Raw genomic sequence first — 22,070 nt, forward strand, 5'->3', positions numbered from 1 at the left:
TGGAGAGGCCTCAACTCCAAAGGCTTAAAAGTTGAGGGACCAATTTGTAAAATTTCAAAAACTACCCTATCCCTCCTTCCACGTCATGATGCTATGCCCGGTTGGACTGCCAACTCGGCTGGCCGGGATTCAGGCCGGGATTCAGCCGGGCATAGCATCATTTTTGAATTGAATAGCAGTATGGGTTGAAAGTCCAACTCTTCCATCTCTTGGACTTTTGCTGTACAAACTTTACCATGCCTATTTTTTCTTATAATGTGATCTTCCAGTCTATCATAACCTAATCGTCTTTCTCAAATTTTTGTGCCAGGTCCAGAGTAGAAGAAGATAAGAGGAGAGGAAGAAGAAGAAGAAGAAAAACAAAAGAACAAGAACGAGGAAAGACGGAAGAAGAAGAAAAAAAATTAAAGTCTGCCGAGAAAAGAGACAGGAGAAGAAAAGGCGATTTCCGGGAGACGACAGACCTAACGACGTCAATTGTGCCGTTATGTAAAACAATGTCTAAACTCTAAAGCATTGCCTGTTATGCACACATTGCCTCTTACCGTTTTAGGAATTGCCTTTAGCAAATTGCCTTTGACAACTTTGGGCATTGCCTATAAAATCTCCCTATAAATATTAGATAGAATAGAGAGATTACGAAAAAGCGAGAAAATTAGAAGAGAGCGAGATATATTTTTAAAGAACGTGATTGACCAAGAGAGAGAAGAGAGCGTTATTTTTGGAAATGACTCAATGACACCGTGATAATATGTAAAGTACACTCTCTTGTTGTCAATTCCAAAAGCCCACTGTCAGAGATTTTGACATTAGGACCTGCCACACTTTTTCTTGGCTTCTGGTATAGGAAGAACACTATTTAGTAAAGGCAGTGCGTTAGAAAGGTCAATTTATGTATTTGCTCTTCCTTTACCAAATTAGTTTAAGGAGGGCATCATAACGATCATTTAATAAATAATGCCAAAATAGAAGGACTTAGATAAAAATTGATAATAAATCTAATACTTTATTCACTTGTAGTTTCTCTCACATAAACAACCAAAACCCTAACATCGTCACTACTATCAACATCACCATTAGTATTAAGAAACTAGCAAAGTTTACCATCACTATAGTCTTAGTTTCGAGCTTTTAATGATGCCTCAAAATCTTTATGGATGAGGAACCACTATTAATGGAGGAGGCAACCTACATCAAGAAATAAGATTCCTTTGACTTAAACGTAGACATCGACTTAAACGAAGTAATCTGACTTAAACAATGATGAGGCTAAAAATAGGTCTATTCCCGCAAGTATACGGGGTCAAGTTATAGTATTTATAATAAGATCGAGTATCGTCCCAAGAGATAGGTAGGTAACTTCGGATATTGAATGCGGGTTGAACCCAATAATCAAGATGTCAATATCTAACTGTTAAAACTAAAAGTCGCGGAAGCTATCGAACCTATCCTAGAAATTGATCCGATTATGAAGATTAACCGAAAAGCTAAGCCAAAATCAAATATGCGAACAGAATTTAACGAGGTTCGGCTTTAAAGCCTACGTCCTCGGGCGAACAAGAAATCTTTATTGAAGGATAGATGAAGACGACTAACACAATCCGCAAGTTCGTCCCAAGATGGTACCGTATAGAAATTAACCTTCTATACTAGATCTTCGACAACCGAGAAATTTAACACCGCTCAAAAAACTATGAAACAAAAAATTTCTCTCTCACTTGCTCTCTCTCTTTAGCTCTCTCTAAAGAAGAGTTGTTGCTTGTGTTGGTGTGTTGATTACAAAGCACTCAACCCCTATTTATATATATTATAAGCCAAAAAATTGGAAACTGCCTATTGAGCCAAAAAATTGGAAACCATCCCAATTTGGAAACTGCCTATTTCTGCCTCTTTTAATCTCCATTCCCAGTATCTTCTTTGCAGCGCCCATGTCTTTCATCTCAAACTCTTGACCGAGTTGAGATTTCAACTTATCTATCTCCACCATGCTTCGAGAAGCAATAAGCATGTCATCCACATACAAAAGGAGATAAATAAAGTCACCTTCGCGAAGTTTCTTGATGTATACACAACAATCATAGTCACTTCTGCGAAAACCATGCTTTAACATGAAAAAATCAAATCGTTTGTACCACTGGCGAGGGGATTGTTTTAATCCGTAAAGAGACTTCCTCAAACGACATACTTGATTTTCTTTACCCTCAACCTTGTATCCCTCAGGTTGAGCCATATAAATTTCTTCTTCCAAATCTCCGTGCAAGAAGGCGGTTTTAACATCGAGTTGTTCCAGCTCAAGATCACTATGAGCAACAATACTCAATAGCACCCGAATAGAAGTATGTTTCACGACCGGTGAGAAAATCTCATTGTAGTCGACCCCTTCTTTCTGTGCATAACCCTTGGCCACTAGTCTTGCGTTATACCTTGTACCCTTGATTTCGGAAGAATCCTCTTTCTTCTTGTACACCCATTTACAACCAATAACAGACTTACCTTCGGGCAATGGGACAACCTCCCATGTCTTATTCTTGTGGAGAGACTCCATCTCTTCTTGCATAGCAACCAACCAACTCTCTCTTTCCGCCGCGGTGATAGCTTGTTTGAAAGTGACCGGCTCGTCGTCTTCCACCGAGAGTGCATATTCAACCACATTTGCCTGCCCGTAATGCCTAAGAGGTTTGTCTGACCCTAACCTCTGTACCGGCTTATATAACCGTTTCGGCCTAGTGTGTACCGAAACATCCTGCTGTTGTTGTTGTAAAACTTGTGTACCTTCCCCTTGAACCTCCTCATGATCGGGTTCATCAATTTCCTCATCCTGAGTTTTATCCTGATGCTCCACCTGATCATGATTCCTAGAAACCGGTTGGTCTTCGGTTTCTACTTCCACTACTTGAGCTTTAGTAGACCCAACATCACCACAGCTAGGCACCGTAGCTTTCGCCATAGCTACAATAGACGACTCATCAAACACCACATCTCTGCTGATTACAAACTTCTTGTCTTCCGTACACCATAGCCGATAACCCTTGACTCCTGTAGCATATCCTAAGAAAATTGCCTTCTTTGCTCTATTGTCAAGTTTGTTACCTTTAACATGGTAATAGGCCGTACAACCGAAAACCCTAAGTCTCCCGTAATCTGCATGTTCACCTGACCACACCTCGTAAGGTATGCCGCCATCTAAAGAAGAATGTGGAGACCTGTTCACAATATAACAAGCTGTAGCAACAGATTCTGCCCACCATTCTACGCCTAATCCCGAATTGGAGCGCATACATCTAGCGTTCTCAAGTAGTGTACGGTTCAATCTCTCTGCGACTCCATTCTGTTGAGGTGTGTTTACTACTGTCCAGTGCCTCACAATGCCTTCCTGATTACAAAACTCCTTGAATGCCCCATCCGTGTACTCGGTCCCATTATCTGACCTTAACGTCTTCAGCTTTCGACCAGTTTTGTTCTCAACCATTGCTTTCCACACCAGGAATGTGTTGAATACCTCATTCTTATGCTTCAGAAAATAAAGCCAGACAAATCTCGAATGATCATCAACGAATGTAACAAAATACCTGGAACCACCCTTGGAAGGTAATTTTGCCGGTCCCCAGACATCGGTATGTACGTAGTCTAATACCTCTTTGCTCTTGTGCTTACTTGAAGAAAACGTTACCCTGTGTGCCTTCCCGAACACACAATGCTCACAAAACTCCATGCAAGGCTTCTTCATGTCCTTCAACAAGCCTTTCCCGCACATCAAAGATAGACCCTTTTCCGACATATGCCCAAGGCGCATATGCCAAAGCCTCGTACAAGCCGTTGGATCCCTTCCATTGATTCCTACTGCTACATCTCCTGTAATTGTTGTCCCCAAAAGTTTGTATAAATTACCGTAACGAGTACCTCTCATTACTACCAAAGAACCCTTAACTACTTTTATGGAGCCATTCTCTATAATTATCTTACAGCCGCTTCGCTCCAACACACCAAGGGAAATTAGATTTTTCCGCAAATTGGGTATGTGTCTTACGTCCGTCAATGTTCTCACCACTCCATCGTGCATCTTGATACGTATTGTTCCGAGTCCCACAGTTTTACATATACTATCATCACCCAGTATAACTGTACCACCATCTATACTCCTATAGGTAGTAAACATCTCCCTATTTGGGCACATATGGTGTGACGCCCCTGAATCAAGCATCCACTTATCGAAGATCTTCTCAGACACCTCTGTCACCGAGAAACATTCGTCCGCCTCTTCTGACACATATCCCGCCTCTTGCATCTCTTGTTTCTCCTTGTAGCCTTCGTTCTTTTGCTTCAACTTTCTCTTTGGACAAGCCGCTTTAAAGTGGCCAAGCTCACCACAACTAAAGCACGTTTTCTTGAAAGAGCCTCTAGATTTGGATCTAGATTTCCCGCCCTTTCCCTTTCCCCTTTCATTACTCCTCCCCCTCGTTACAAACAACCCTTGTGCTTGATCCTTGTCTACTCCACCCGACGCCATACTGCTAGTAGCAACCTTACGAAGGTCATCCGCTAATAGCGAATTTCTCGTCTCTTCCATGCTTAGATTATCACCAACAAGCATCAAAGTTTGAACAAGGTTTTCATAGGATTTAGATAATGAAAGTAACAAAATGAGGGCTTGGTCCTCATCCTCAACCTTAACATCAATATCCTTCAAATCTGAGATAATCCTGTCAAACCTATTCACATATTCCTGAATAGAAGAACCCTCTTCCATTCTACATGTGAATAATTTGGATTTTAAGTAGACCCGATTCGTTAAAGTTTTCGTCATGAAACTGCTTTCTAGTTTTAACCACACACCCGCCGCCGTTGTTTCTTCGTCTACTAGGAACGCCACGTCCCTCTCAAGACACAACATAATGGTAGCCCGTGCTTCGAGATCTAACTCTTCCCAATCCTCATCTGACATATCTCCTGGTTTCTTTCCCGTCAACGTCTTGTGTAATTTCTGCGAGATTAACAGATTCTTCATCTGCATCCGCCAATAAGAAAAATCGTTTTTCCCATTGAACTTCTCTATCTCATATTTCCCTGCTTTGACCGTACCACTTCTCGATCCCATCTTCTCTTCGTTCAATCTCAACAAGGCTCTGGTACCAATTGTTATAACTAAAAATCGCGGAAGCTATCGAACCTATCCTAGAAATTGATCCGATTATGAAGATTAACCGAAAAGCTAAGCCAAAATCAAATATGCGAACAGAATTTAACGAGGTTCGGCTTTAAAGCCTACGTCCTCGGGCGAACAAGAAATCTTTATTGAAGGATAGATGAAGACGACTAACACAATCCGTAAGTTCGTCCCAAGATGGTACCGTATAGAAATTAACCTTCTATACTAGATCTTCGACAACCGAGAAATTTAACACCGCTCAAAGAACTATGAAACAAAAAATTTCTCTCTCACTTGCTCTCTTTCTTTAGCTCTCTCTAAAGAAGAGTTGTTGCTTGTGTTGGTGTGTTGATTACAAAGCACTCAACCCCTATTTATATATATTATAAGCCAAAAAATTGGAAACTGCCTATTGAGCCAAAAAATTGGAAACCATCCCAATTTGGAAACTGCCATTTGCTGCCTCTTAAACCTCCTCTTCAATTTTTAGAAACTGCCTCTTACACTAACTTAGACTAAAACACACACACCCTACTCATAAATTTGATGATTGATTTGGAAGAAGTAAGAAAACAAATAAAAACTAACTAAACTATCTAAGAGAGAGGTAAGAGGATATCTAAGGTTATAAAATCCACCGCATAATTTCACTTTATAAAACAAGCACTTAATTACTTAAATCTCTTTTCTATTTACTCGGGATCCAATATAATGAACTATTTGGATTCCGGATGATGTTCTAGATAAAACAATTTTATAATCACTAATTCTAATTGTCTTCCTTATAAAGATTCGGATCACTTAACTATTATTCATCATCTAAAAAGCATACTCCATCTAACAACTTAACGAAAGTATGAAATATCTAATTATGAGGCATGAGTAATGGAAAGAAAATCCAATCCATATAGATAAACAATCAATAGACATTAAAGCACATCAAAGGATTTAATTAATCAAGAACAAGTATTATAAAGATCCAAAATGGGTTTCATTCACAACCTTAGATTGCTAAATTAACTATACATGGAATCTAGAGTGACATTCATTGACATTGTAAAATAAATGAAAATACTAAGAAATTAATGGAAAGAAATCACCAAGGATGTTCAAATTCCATATCCCCATGTATCTCCAATTTGTCCAAGATTTGCTCCATTTGTGCTCAAGAATCTTACTCCAAGAATTCCAAGTAATAGCTATTTTATTGCCACCCAAATAAGAAAAAGAAAGAGAAGGAAGAAATTAGATCTAGAAAGAAGTTGGAAAGAAGAGATGAAGAGGGTAAAGATGATAGAAGAATATGGAAGGAAGAAGGAGAAGACTATTAATGGAAGAAAGAATAGTGGTAGAGAAGTAGTAGAGAAAGATAGAAGAAGAATGGAAAAGATGGATTTAATAGTAGAGAAGAAAGAAAGAAATAGGTAAGAAGAGATATAGGTTGAGTAGAGAAGAGGAATATTGAGAGGGTTTGCAAGTCTAGGTTTTAATGGAGGAGAAAGGTGCTATTTATAGATGGGTTAGGGTTTTGGTTGGGTTAAATGGTAAAAAGAATTAAAAGGAAGGGTTACTTTTGGAATTTAATGGGTTAAAAGGACAAAACCAGGTGGCTAGGGTTTTATGTTGGAAATTCGGATGTTATGGTGCTTCTCGGTCGATCAGTTGAGGTGCGGCATCAAGCTTGGACCGTTAGATGAAGGAAACACGGAGATGGAGAGATGATACAAGGCCACGTGTCCCGGAAGCATGATTTTAAGTTGTTTCGGGTGCATGGAAATATAAGAAAATGGGTCAGACACTCAGCAGCCGTTAGATCTCGAAAACGCGGAAGGGAGCGGCTGAGATTAAAACGTGAGATTGGGGCTACCAAATTAAGATGCGACGCGCCACATTGGATCATTCCCTTAGGGTCCTACTTCGCTGCTCAGCGAAAACACGGGATTTGGATGCACCGGCCTCCGTCCTTCGACACGTGTCGGCTATTGGTGCGGCATCAACTTCATCCGTTAGATCAAAGAAACGCGGAAGCCAACGAACCAGATTAAAACGTTGATTCCTTTTCGATATTCAGCATAAACACGGAACCCCGATGTGACGACCTCCACATCGCGCCACGTGCCAAAAGTATACCGCGAGCCCGAAACTATGCCCGACATCGTCCCGCTAGTCAACCTGATTTGACTCCATCTTTGACTTTGCCTAGTTCGCTTATCCGAACTCGGATTTGACTTCCGTTTTCTCCTTCTGGCTCGTCTCGACCTCTACTTTTCAACCACGCACTAACCTTGGCCAAATTACCAGAATGTCCTTGACTCCAAATGACCAAAATACCCTTCATGCATCTTTTCCTCGTTTTTAACCGTTTTTCACACCTAACTCTGCAAAAGACACCTAATCAAGAAAACCAACCATTTTATTATAATAAAGACTCGAAACCGACTAACTTGTCTAAATTAAACGACTTAGATGGGACATTTTCATGACCCATCAAACATCCCCAAACTTAGATTTTGCTAGTCCTCGAGCAAAACAAAACAAAAGAAAAGACCTAACTCACTTTCGGAGGAATCCCGGTTGCATTTAGCATATGCAACAAGCCGTTAAACCCCTAGGTTGCCCTAGTGGACGAGTGTGGTCTCGTGAGGGTTTCCATAGATGACACCCACAAACATCATGGTTTCAAATGCACAAGGGTTCAACAACCATATCGTAAATAAGCATGGTTCATATAGTGAAGGGTTTAAGCATGTCAAAACATAATGAATCAAGTAAGCAAGTTCATGTGAAAGCTAAAGATCTCTTCACTAATGGTCTTACCCTAAAATGCAAGTGTCATACCATAATGAGCACATCTATGTTCCGAAGTCACAAAACCTTGATTCCCAAGTTAGTACATTTCGCCTCGACTTCGGCCTCATGGACATACACTCCAAAAATGAAATCACTCAAGAATGGTTCGCTCGTATGTGTGAGTGTGATCACTTAACTAGGACTCAACACATAAAAAGGGGTGAGGACAACATTTTGGAACGAATGATCTTCGAAAAGGAATTAGCCACTATATAGAGTGGGGAAGCTCACTCGCCCTTCTCACCCATTCTACCCTCTAAAAATGTCTTTTAAAGGTTAGCGGATACAATAGATGATGTGATGGTGGTGGATTCCCGAGAATTTCGACCTCTTCATGATGGTAGAACCTCTTAAGCATCTCAACATTTGTTTCTTGCTTCGAATACTTATTCATGAACAAAAACACCAACACATATATACAATCACATCACTCACACAAAAGAGCTAACACATGCTCAAACATACACAAAAATCACTTTATTTCACTTTTTTTTTTTTTTCTTTTTTTTCATATCACTTTTTTTTTTCATTTTTCATTTTTCATTTTTTTCTCATTCTTTTTTTTCTTTTTTTTCTCATAACACAAATTCAATCAACCAAAATAAAATACTACACACATAACTCTATTCTTGCAATCAACTGTTCATTTCATACTTGCTTTTGACATTCTTCATTCTTCTATCTCATGTCTTCATTCTCGGGATATAAGATGATGGATGGTGATGGAGTATCCGCTTTCCTCTAGATTGCATTCTCATTGGGTTTCATGGACTACAAGGGCAAGGTTAATTCGCTATCCTAATGTCACTCCTAGTGGCTAAGGAAATTGAGCACACGAGATCAAATGAGCTCTTTTACAAGTTACGAGGTTGAGTAGCTCTTCATTCTACTCGGAGTTAGCGCGGAAGAGTACACTCGAATGGCAATTTCGGCTTTGAGCTCTCACATGTGTTAAGTCTCCACTAATGACTACTTTAGGTCTCTTAGAAATGTTTCTTCTTCACTAAGATGTAACTCACATGGCACAACACAAACACTAAAAGACTCGACTTTCATGCAAAGGCCATTAGCAATCACAAAACTCATCAACTCGACACATATGCATCAAAATTCTTAAAACTATCACTAGAATCACATGCAAATCTACTCAAAAGTTCAAAATTTTCAAATTTCGGCTAATTTGAACCCTTTTGTCTTTGAACCCATGGTCATGCATTGGTTATGGTCATATCCCGCATCCCCAAACTTAAAATTAACATTGTCCTCAATGTTTTAAGCATATACTCACCAAAAGATAAAGAGACACATCAATCTAAAGAGAAGAGTGGAGAGATATTACCATAACCGAAAGAGATAAAAGATGATACTACCAAGGCTCATGTATAAAGAGGTTCCAAGTTGATGCCAAGCTCGCACCATCCCCAAACTTGGAACAAACCACGCCTTAGAAGTAAAACATATAAGAATTGTTCCTAAAATATCAACAAATATCATGAGAATGAATCACATAAAAGACATGACCACATACAAATCTACCACTAACGCGGGTATACACGATTGCATTGAGCTATGCAATTAGCCTTTAGTTCTCTTGATTTCACACAAGAACACGAGTTATGTCTCGTGGAGGGTTTCCAGAGATGATACCCACAAACATCAAGACCCATTAATCGGCCTAACGATCATAAAGCAAAAGACGAAAATTTTGGGGGTCAACCCAAAGAAAGCTATATGCAGGTGCTAATCGTCTCAAAAAAAGATAAAGAATACAAAGTGCACATGAGACGATAAAAGAAAACAAGCCATCCCCAAACTTAGTGGGTGCACAGTCCACTAAGTAGGTATAAATAGAAGGAACGACAACAAAGAAATCATCAAAAGGATCGACATACATGTGAAGAGTCAAAATATCAGTCGAAGGCAAAAAATCATCTGGAAGCTTAGTGGACAGAATATCCACTATGTCCATAGACGTCTGAAATGTCCCAAAAGGGATCAACAACCGAGTTTGAGATCATGTGGAAAGTCGAACTAGACTCTAAGGGTAAGGCAGTATGCTCGGGGACCAAGTCAAGGTCCATGGTTTCCTTAGGTAAATAGTCTGACAAACTATCCAACATGTCTCTAACTACTACGTCATCAATATCCTCAAAGACATCTGGGGCCTCGCAGTCAGTTATAATATCAGGCCTTCCTAGCATTGCATCTAAGACTGACTCCTTACAAGTGTCAAAAATTGGATAGTTCGGAATCGTGTCATCCTCAAACTTGCTCGTAGAGCCATCACCCTGAACATCAACGTCTAATGTAGTCCTATCATGGTGAGACGACAAATGGTGAGGAAACGAGATAACAAGGTTATCAGTTTGTTCAAGCTCTTGGGCCCTCTCAGTTGATTCGTCGACATTTAACTTAGTACTAGGGTATGACGTATTACCCTCGCCATCGGACCTAGTACCCTCTTGAGTTTGGGGTGGTAAAATCCCTTCCTCGTCGGCTAATAACTGTGATGTAATCATCTGTACTTGATGATTTAGAAACTCAAACTGATGATTTAAAGACTCAAACCTCTGTTGTAACTCCTGTTGCATTTGAATCTACGTCTGTTGAAATAGATCTTGTGTCTCTTCATGTTGTAACATCATTTCAGTCAGACGACTCACAGACTCTAATTGAGATCTATCTTCAAGAGTCTCTTCGTGATAAGGCTCACAAGTGTAATTAAATGAAGACTCTTGATAATAACTCCCACCGTACATACTAGGATCATACCTGCCTCTAAAATCATTGGTCTCAGAATAATGTGGACTATAAGGTCTCTCATATATATTTAGTGTCGGACCATATCCATCACTAATTCAACCATCTCTACACATCCGTCGGTATTCTCCTAGGGTCATACGAGATCTGTCATGCTCAAATGGTCTATTCCCCTCACTAATCGAAACATCCCTACACATCCTTTGGTATTCACCTAAGGTCATATCAGGTCGGTTAGTGCGGGGAATCCTCGAAATAAGCTCATCATCATCAACATCGAATGGCCAACCGTTATAAGAACGTGCCATGATCTCACAATGCTCAAGGAACTAACAAACAAGCTATCAATGCAAATCAAAACTTATCCAACCAATCACACACAAGTAAGAAAGAAAGAGATAGAATACGATACTAGCGGATGCTCCTCTCGTTTCGTTCTTCCTTCCGATTCCTTTCTGATTCTTTTGTTCCCCTTCGCTCCTATGTTCCTGTTTTTTGGCTTTTCTCTTAAAGTGGTACCTGAAAAAAAAAGAAAAGATAAGAAACTACGAAAATAAAGAAAGAAAAACGTCTAAGTTAACAAATAACACTAAACTAATGAACAAAACAAGCAAACAATATCCGAACTACTAAACCTATCCCCGGCAGCGGCGCCAAAAACTTGATGGGCCTAAAAATAGGTCTATTCCCGCAAGTATACGGGGTCAAGTTATAGTATTTGTAATAAGATCGAGTATCGTCCCAAGAGATAGGTAGGTAACTTCGGATATTGAATGCGGGTTGAACCCAATAATCAAGATGTCAATATCTAACTTAGACTAAAACACACACACCCTACTCATAAATTTGATGATTGATTTGGAAGAAGTAAGAAAACAAATAAAACTAACTAAACTATCTAAGAGAGAGGTAAGAGGATATCTAAGGTTATAAAATCCACCGCATAATTTCACTTTATAAAACAAGCACTTAATTACTTAAATCTCTTTTCTATTTACTCAGGATCCAATATAATGAACTATTTGGATTCCGGATGATGTTCTAGATAAAACAATTTTATAATCACTAATTTTAATTGTCTTCCTTATAAAGATTCGGATCACTTAACTATTATTCATCATCTAAAAAGCATACTCCATCTAACAACTTAACGAAAGTATGAAATATCTAATTATGAGGCATGAGTAATGGAAAGAAAATCCAATCCATATAGATAAACAATCAATAGACATTAAAGCACATCAAAGGATTTAATTAATCAAGAACAAGTATTATAAAGATCCAAAATAGGTTTCATTCACAACCTTAGATTGCTAAATTAACTATACATGGAATCTAGAGTGACATTCATTGACATTGTAAAATAAATGAAAATACTAAGAAATTAATGGAAAGAAATCACCAAGGATGTTCAAATTCCATATCCCCATGTATCTCCAATTTGTCCAAGATTTGCTCCATTTGTGCTCAAGAATCTTACTCCAAGAATTCCAAGTAATAGCTATTTTATTGCCACCCAAATAAGAAAAAAAAAAAGAAGTAAGAAATTAGATCTAGAAAGAAGTTGGAAAGAAGAGATGAAGAGGGTAAAGATGATAGAAGAATATGGAAGGAAGAAGGAGAAGACTATTAATGGAAGAAAGAATAGTGGTAGAGAAAGATAGAAGAAGAATGGAAAAGATGGATTTAATAGTAGAGAAGAAAGAAAGAAATAGGTAAGAAGAGATATAGGTTGAGTAGAGAAGAGGAATATTGAGAGGGTTTGCAAGTCTAGGTTTTAATGGAGGAGAAAGGTGCTATTTATAGATGGGTTAGGGTTTTGGTTGGGTTAAATGGTAAAAAGAATTAAAAGGAAGGGTTACTTTTGGAATTTAATGGGTTAAAATGACAAAACCAGGTGGCTAGGGTTTTATGTTCGAAATTCGGATGTTATGGTGCTTCTCGGTCGATCAGTTGAGGTGCGGCATCAAGCTTGGACCGTTAGATGAAGGAAACACGGAGATGGAAAGATGATACAAGGCCACGTGTCCCGGAAGCATGATTTTAAGTTGTTTCGGGTGCATGGAAATATAAGAAAATGGGTCAGACACTCAGCAGCCGTTAGATCTCGAAAACGCGGAAGGGAGCGGCTGAGATTAAAACGTGAGATTGGGGCTACCAAATTAAGATGCGACGCGCCACATTGGATCATTCTCTTAGGGTCCTACTTCGCTGCTCAGCGAAAATACGGGATTTGGATGCACCGGCCTCCGTCCTTCGACACGTGTCGGCTATTGGTGGGCATCAATTTCATCCGTTAGATCAAAGAAACGCGGAAGCCAACGAACCAGATTAAAACGTTGATTCCTTTTCGATATTCAGCATAAACACGGAACCCCGATGTGACGACCTCCACATCGCGCCACGTGCCAAAAGTATACCGCGAGCCCGAAACTATGCCCGGCATCGTCCCGCTAGTCAACCTGATTTGACTCCATCTTTGACTTTGCCTAGTTCGCTCATCCGAACTCCGATTTGACTTTCGTTTTCTCCTACGGGCTAGTCTCGACCTCTACTTTTCAACCACACACTAACCTCGGCCAAATTACCAGAATGTCCTTGACTCCAAAAGACCAAAATACCCTTCATGCATCTTTTCCTCGTTTTTAACCGTTTTTCACACCTAACTCTGCAAAAGACACCTAATCAAGAAAACCAACCATTTTATTATACTCCCTCTGTCCCAAATTAAGAGTCCGCTATTCCTTTTTTGGATGTCCCAAATTAAGAGTCCCATTCTTTTTTTATCACATAAAATCCCTTACTTTTCCATAAATACCCTTTCTTATATGTTTCCAATATGTGGTGCATTAATTAAGTTAATTAAGACATTTGATTATTTCCAATACAAAAATTTGTTTTCCAATGAACAAATCCATTCTTTTTAGATTAACCAAGTGAGAAATTAATATGGTTACATGTATTTCTAGAATAAAAATTGTAATCTTTGAATTAGTTCAAGAAAAATTATCAAATAAATAAGGGTAAATATGGAAGAAGAGAAAATGTGAAAATAAGTTGGATTCCCAATATGGGACTCTTAATTTGGGACGGAGGGAGTAATAAAGACTCGAAACCGACTAACTTGTCTAAATTAAACGACTTAGATGGGACATTTTCATGACCCATCAAACAAAGACATATATAATGAAGATAATATGTATCAGGTTAAGAAATATCATTTTCTTGTCTTCCTCTATGGTTGAACAAACGTTTTAGGGTTTTTGGTCGTTCTTTTTCGTAAAGAATTTTCGATTTGATCGACTGAAAAAGACAACAAATTTCGATAGGGTCGGGTGAAAAAGACAATAAATTTCGGTCAAAACGGCTGAAAAAGATGACTAATTTCGATTGGGTCAATTGAAAAAGATAACAAATTTCGGCCGGTCCCGCTGAAAATAGTAACAAATTTCGGCTGAGATGGCTGAAATTAGTTTGTTTTTTCAACCGCTCTGGCAGATTTTTTTCAGTTGGTATTCATGAATTTTGTTTATGCTAAGCCAAATTTCTTTTATGTAAATGTCGCTTATATATTTTTCGAGTTACATCCTTGTTTGTATTCTTCATTGCAATATTGATACTTGAAATCTTCAAAAATTACTTTAATTAGTGTTAAAACCCTAAAAATCAATGGAGAAATCAAGCAATAACAAGAATTACAAACTCTCTATGGAGATGAGTGTTGTGTTAGTCATCTAGGGTTTAGGTTTCTATCTCCATATATCTCTTTTTGATAGAATCAAACCGATTTAGGACTTTTCTCCTTTTCAGGATGTTTATCTCTCTTCTCTCTCTTTGATTTGATCGAAGGTTTTAGGTCGAACAGAATTCTCTCTTCTCTCTCGAAGGTTTTTAATCGAACATGAGGATACTCTCTTCTCTCTCTTTTGGTCCAAAATAGTTTGATGGGAGGGACCAAAGTATAAATTTGGATATGAAAAAAAAAATTATCCCTCCCTATTCTAAAAAGAGTGCTCTCCCTATCTAATCACTGTCTTTGCTAAAAAATGCTCTTCCTACACCAAAACCCTTTTTCTTCGTGTAATTGATCTTTCCCACTTGATGAAACACCCAAACACCATTGTCCTAAGCCTCCAAACTCCTTTTTCTGTCAATACACAAAAAAAACACAACAGCTACACACGTACTTCTTTGGTCTTACAACAAAAAAATGTACTTTGGTTTTGCAGGTAGTTTTATCATTTTCGAAAAAAAAAGATTCAATTTTTTTTCAGTTCAGAGTTATGAAAAAAAAAAAAACAACAGCGACACACGTACTTCTTTGGTCTTGCAACAAAAAAATGCTTCATGTACCATGTGCATACAAAATTTACCCTTGAAGTTGGAATACTTAGTGTATGAGTAATACGATTCTAAGGACGATTGACGATTCTAGTCTTTTCCATCTACATGATTATACTCCACAATCTGAACTCTGATCCAATTAACATATCTTATAAGTTATATCCATTTAAAGCTATTAAAATCAGAAGGAACATACAAAAAGCCTGAAATATTTTTGGTTCTGTTTTGAATCTCTCGTGACATCAAATGTTGCACAAACTAAACCTATATAAATTAAAGCAAGGAAGCACCAGCTACCTAATCACAGATACTCATCGTCAATCATCTTTGAACATATGTTTTTCACTGACTAAATTCCTTGCTTAGAGATCGAAATGATCCTTCATTTGAAAAAATAGAGCATGGCTGTTGAAAGCTTAAACTTGACTCCAATATCTTGTTAGTAAGGATAGTCTCTGGGTTTCCATCTCCACCACTTGTTCTAGTCGAGCCGTGTTTGTTAACGCACTTTGGACCTTTTGGGCTTTCATTCGAGGAGCCGGCAGGGCAGCCAGAGTCTGGTGTTAGAGGCTCATGACGACGAGAAAAAGGTTCATGACAGGAAAGGCTTTTGGTTGGCATGCCTTCTTGGCCAGTCTTGGTCTCCGATTCTGGGCAGTTCTCAGCTGAGGGAGGTGCCTGGATCACAGAACTCGGACCTTCAGCAAGAACACTACCTAGACGTTGCTGCTCTTCTAGAATTTTCTTGAGATATTTACCTTGGGCTTCTATCCGTAATTGGAGTTGCTTTTGTACCTGTTTAGTTGGGATGAAAAACCAAAATTACTCGTTGCTGGGAGTTGAAACTATTACAATAATAGTAAAATAATGACAAAATAATGACAAAACAGATCCGATTTGATGGTCGATGTGTAAAAGAATACATATAATCTTGCTTAGTTATTAGGAATTTAGTCCGTTTTCTATATGCAATCATCACTTTCGGACCAACCACTCTTATTCTTACATCATCACACACAAAAGATGTTAACTTCGAGTGGTAGTTTATTGTTTGAAGATGATTGTATTAAAGTGCAAACAGGATTACAGGATGCACATACAAAACATCGTTTTAAAGTGCTGGCAACAGTCTGAGTACTAGATGCAGCGAAGGAACATAACAAAATGTGTTATAAGTCTCATATATAGTTTGCTTTTCCTTCACAATTTGATTTTTCTAATTATCGAATTGATGTTAAATGAAATTAGCTTAACAATTCATTTTGATCTTCAAAAATACTCATGGAACTACTCATATGAATTATAAAAAGAAAGACTCACCTCCAATTGTTCATGAAGACGCTTTTGCACTTCCATCTGCAGCTTTAGTGCTTCCGTAATCTGCATTCCTCTGCACAGACAAACACCACATACAACATCAATCAAGCAGCCTTCAACTTTAGCTAAATTTACAGAAGAAGTGTTCATTAATACAACTGAAATCATAAATTGTTCAAGATTGTCTTAGTACTCTCGTAAAGAAGTAGCTTAGAATTAAGGATTATCCAACTGCAATAATTCTGTACTTAGCCAATAGCCTGGATATGGAAAACCAAGAAAGAGTATATCCATCTCTCCTATAGTTACTTGAACAGAAATTTAAATTTACTTGGAGAAATAGAAAGAATGTGCTACTTACGATGAACCCTCCGAGCTGGACAACAAGTCTTCTGATTTTTTCTTATCAGTGCTTTTTCCTACGTATAAACAAAAAGCATTGCTACATTAATCCTTACTAGAGAACAATGAGCTTTAGAAAAGCAGGTGTTTAACTTGGTATCAAAGTTGAAGATGCGCAAAACGGCAAAAGTCAAGCATTCAACCTCGCATAAATCTGCATTGTCAAAGACGATGATGCTTCGGGGCTGTATAAGGTTCTATTTTAATTTTGGGTTCCCTACTATTCCCGGAAACCATCGTGATTTTACGTTTGGCCATTCAAGTGACTATGTTCAGGAATATATGAAGGCGTATGTTATATTTGTTGAGTAATTTATTATGCCTAATGTATATCAAATACCCACTATTCTATAGTATAAGAACTAATATAACCATAAATATTTATATGACGTAGGCACCGCCACAGTGTCCAGTCCCGGACTAAGCCACTTTTCACCACTGACATCGCCGCATGAAGATGAAATACAAAAAGAAACTATACTAGCGAGGAGGGGGGTATTACTGCTAGTGGGCTTACCTCCCATATCTGCACAGCATAAAATAAGTGACTTTCGTTACAAATTCGATCTGTTAGAAAAACAGGTTGTTCAACAATTTTTCTAATGGTTCCATAATCATGTCAGAAAAGTTACCATCAGATGTAGAATCGGGGAGGTATTTCGCAAGTCGATATTTCTGAATTCAAAACCACAAACAAAAAATTAAAGGAAATGAGATTAAATAAAATAGAAGTATCTCAAAAGGAGTCCTAGAAGAGGTATAGATAATAGAAAATATTTACCTGTAAGTGGCTTTTGACATGGTAAATAGTCAAACCTTGTACACCCATAACTCTAAGAACACCTTTTGGAGTCGCCCCTACAAGTGAGAAGAAGATATGCCTCAGAACTAGTCTTCAATCATTCACACAAAATTATAATTTATTTCTGAAATTAGGAGTAAGGTGATGAAAAAGTAATTTAGCATGAATCAAATGGTCATGAAAAGAAAACGCTTCTCCTTTTCTCTCTCTCGTGTGACATTTCCTGAGTAAGTAACTCCTTGGAAGAAATACCTTGTTGAAATCTATACATCGAGTTGTTTCGTTTCTAAAAGCTCTCACATGATAATAAAGTTTAAAACAACAAGATGAACTTAGAGAAATCTTACTATCTGGTCCACCAAGCTGAGCCACTGCATCTACAAATCGTTCGTGGAGTTCATTTGTCCAGCGCAACCGCTGTCGCGAAGCGGAATTACCACCGCTGCTTGAATCCATTGGAGAGGTGCTGCTTATATAACCATGCACTAATTAAACAGTTGTTACAAAATAAGCCCGACCAGGAAACATATTTCAGCTCAAACATGCGCGTTCAGCGTATAGTCAAGAAGACAAAATATTTAAGAAGAAAATCAAAACTTAACAAAAAAGGCACTGCACATTTAAATAAGTCCCGAACTTCAATAGTAAAATCAGATATAGAGTTTCTGTTAGGGAAGAACCCTAAACCATGGAATACTCTCTTTCAAAGGAGATAAAGTTTAATTAATGAGCTACTCATTTATATAAAAAGAGTTTAATTCGCTATGAATGCCAATTATCTCTTCTACCCAATTTGGCCCGCATCTTCCAAATTCAAAGGATAATATAATCTAAAATAGAAACATTTCGAAGTCATAAATTCTTGTCACATGTCGTCTTATGTTTATGAGTCATGATGCTGTATCTTCTCTTGTATGCTGTGTATCTTATGAAAAATGAAACAGCAAGACCTATAAATGGGTTAAAAGAGATCTTTTGATCTTTGCAATGTTTGATAAAAGATGCATTGTTTGGTATGTATAACCTCAGGAGGAAAGAATTAACTGCTGGACACCAGCAACAACCTACAATTCATACTTTGAAGTTCGACCATCGTTGTAATAACAATAGAAATACTTTTCAGAGCTTCCTTTGCTCTACAAGCAATTATCGAATAACTAAGGTTTCAATTTGTACCACACCGACCATGGAAGTAGCAAAAAAGGATGTCAAATCGAAATACTTGAAAAATAGTTCCAATCAAAAGTTTATTTTCAAAAGAGTGAAAAAATAGGAAATGCATGACTAGAGCAGAGCAAACTCAACTGACTAGGAGTGAAGGGATTGTGCAACAACAAGTAATTGACTAGTGTTGCCCAATTTTTATGAGAAAAAAAATCTCCACCATATCAAATAAACAGAAAGACCAATATTTAACATGCACTGTCATAGTCAATTGAGGTAATGAAAACTGTCCCACAGTCCCACTAACACGACAAGAAAACTTAATCACAATCGTGGAAATCCAAAATGGTTATGTTCATATATTGAAGATATTGAAGCTTAAGACAGGTGGTTTGTAGTGCTGGAAGTGACCAGATTATATAAGTAAACAAAAATAAAGTACACATTATGTAAAGAGATAAATAAAAGCTAGGCATCTACATCTCAATTTTGCGAGTTATGTTCATCCGAAAAGGTTATGTTTAAAACACTTAATTTTTACTTTGAAACACGTCGACGGAGAAACCCTAGATTGAGAGTTATCTTCTTGAAAATCTAATTCAGCTAGGTCTCCCAACATGAAGCTGTTTTTTTTTTCTCTGAAGGACATACAAAAAGATCAATTTGGAGGTGTCCCTGTCCTGAAATGGGGTTTTCAAACCCTAGTCATGATTATCTAGAATCTGAACAGAAACTCCAAAAGTAGATAGATACTTTGATGAACTAGCCTTAATTCTCTACAAAATAAAATATCCATGTTACTAATAGTAGAAACCTAAGCTTCTACCTCATTAAATGATGTAATTAGGGCTTCTGCAACCATCCCAGATCATCAAATTGACTTTCTAAATTAAACATAAAACACACAAATCCACTATCAAACCTAACCAAAATTGCTGAGTAAAATTTTGAAAATACATGAAAATAAACTTACCCAGATTAAAAATTTTGGAGTTCCTGAAATTTCAGAGCTGGTCATACGATCAAGAATTACAAACTGAACTAAACTTGAAATGTTTTTGTAGAGACAAGTAGCTGAGATTCACTGTGAGGAAATGGTGGAAGAGAAGAAAACAAAAAAGGGTATTTGTGTTTGAACAATTACAAATTACATTCTGAAGTTTTTCTGTAATTGGTTAAAATCTTGTCTGAAATTCAAATCAAATTCAGCCAAGTTTAGACTTCTTAAAGAATCAAGAATCAGGAATTATGAAATTAGGGCTTTTCTAGGTCAGATTCTAGTAGCTGCCCGGACTGCCCTTTTAGACAATATAAAATTAACTGTTGATTTATCCATTGGTTGGTTTCTTCCAACTAAATGGACCACGTAATGTTTATTAGCCACCTAAGCATAAATAAATGATAATTACAATAATAATCCAGTAAATAAGTTATTTAAAGTTTAAACGTGGCGAGCATCCATTGGGTGGTCCCCTAATGTAAACTGATTTTGAGTTAACCTTGACCAAAAGTTTAGGAATATTCTGTTGAGGCCTTTTTATTCCAAAAATTTGATACCTTCATTTGTCATTTTCAATGCTTTCTCTTTTTTTTTTTTTTTTTTTTTTTTTTTTTTTGTTAAGAGATACAAATATAATTAAGCTAATAAAGTGTCATTACAATAGAAAGAAATCATAAAATAAGGAATTATTTTCAATGCTTTCTCAGTTTCTTGTATTGATATTTCTGCTGCCTGTTTTATCTATTTCAAGATTCAACAACTCATGATTGTCCACGACCCCCACGGTAGAGTTGGGAAAATAATAATTCTATAACGGGAAGCTAGTCATGAATACTTGAGTGGGTTAGAGCCCACAAGACACAAGTAAGGGTGCACTCGAGTCGAGTCGAGCCGAGCCGAGTAGTAAGATGTTCAAGTTCGGTTCGTGTATTTGACTGTCGAGCTCCAGCTCCAGCTCGTTCGAGTAATTGTCCACTTGTTCAAGCTCGATTCGAATAAGTTTGAAAGAACTCGAGCTCGGGCTCGCATTCTTTTAAGCTCGTTTATCAAAATACTTTCAAATGAAAACTTTCTAAATTATCAAAATACTTCAATGATCATTTGTCACATACAATAATAATGATCAATGATTCATATTCCGATAACTTTTTAATGGTTGATATTTCATGTACAAGTTTCAATACTAATACCTAATTATGTACTACAATATTATAAGAGTATGTTAAACGAGTTGTTCACGAGTAGCTCGTGATACACTAAAGAATGATCAAGCTCGGCTTGTTTACATAAACGAGCATGATTTTGGGCTCGTGGTAAGCTCGTGCTCGTTAATATTCGAGTCGAGCACGAGCAATAGTCGAGCCGAGCTCGAGCAGCTCGTTAAGAGCTCGTCTCGTGTACAATCCCACCCACAAGCGCCTCAAACTTGAAGGTGGGTTCAGCCTGACTAACCGATGAAATAAATGAGTCTGGACTCGAGTTTTGAAGTGTTACTAGCATCCGTCTGAGTAGGATTCGGGTTTTAGACACTACGATTTTAAGAATAATTCGCCTGAGTCCGTCTGATTATCTTAATGGATATAAAATTTCAGAGCCCGGTTGACCGAACCCAATAAAGAAATAAGCCCACGGCTGCTCGACCCAGACTGATTCCCACCCCTGCTGCTGCAGTCTACTGATGTCAATTTGTCTTCTTGAAATCAGTCAATGTCGAGACTGCTACGTTGAATCCCGCTTTGTTCCTCACGATCTTAAGGGTGAAACCTGCAAAAAACTTGGAAACTTCTTCGTCGTTGAAGGCAGTCAGATTGTGCTAATTGCATATTAAGTGAAACCGAGTTTATGAAGTTGTGATTTACTCGTTGTGTTGAGTTTGTCTTGCTCGTTTCGCTCGTGCCTTCTTCGATGCGATTTCATTACCTTTTCTAGGCTGCTTTGACCCACTGTTGATAGGCGGGGTTGATGAGGCGGCTGAAATCCACCATGTTGGATTGAAACTATATATTATTTCGTAGTTTGAAGATATTGGGATTCCTCTTTGGGATAATCCCTTATGTTTGATATTTAGAACTTACCTTATTCAATGATACTTGATAGATTGTGTTTCCAATCTTGTGGGTACTTTAGGAGAATTTCATCCTTGCGGAACTCTTGAAGCCCAAGTTTGATATATACTTAAGATCCTCACCAATTGGGATCTTTGATAGAATTTGAGATTAAGTCGGTAAAGCATTAGGCATGCTTCTACCCCCATGTTTCGGGATTGAGGTATCGTGCCCACTTAT

General features: G+C 37.8%; 1 protein-coding gene across 1 annotated transcript; it reads right to left on the reverse strand.

Moving 5' to 3' along the window:
* Window positions 1-15,231: 15,231 nt before the first annotated feature.
* Window positions 15,232-20,132, reverse strand: LOC147549308 (myb family transcription factor PHL7-like). Its single transcript, XM_086668866.1, has 7 exons — window positions 19,759-20,132; window positions 17,969-18,087; window positions 17,601-17,677; window positions 17,452-17,494; window positions 16,779-16,836; window positions 16,421-16,490; window positions 15,232-15,895 (listed from the first exon to the last, which is right to left on the reverse strand). Exons 2-7 carry the CDS (start codon window positions 18,075-18,077, stop codon window positions 15,443-15,445), a joined length of 810 nt encoding a protein of 269 aa, XP_086524992.1. The 5' UTR covers window positions 18,078-18,087; window positions 19,759-20,132; the 3' UTR covers window positions 15,232-15,442.
* Between the last annotated feature and the right edge of the window lie 1,938 nt (window positions 20,133-22,070).

Source organism: Eschscholzia californica, unplaced genomic scaffold (assembly GCF_041429995.1).
Source record: "Eschscholzia californica isolate CP2 unplaced genomic scaffold, dmEscCali1.0.p SCAF_3, whole genome shotgun sequence".
Classification (NCBI taxonomy): Eukaryota; Viridiplantae; Streptophyta; class Magnoliopsida; order Ranunculales; family Papaveraceae; genus Eschscholzia; species Eschscholzia californica.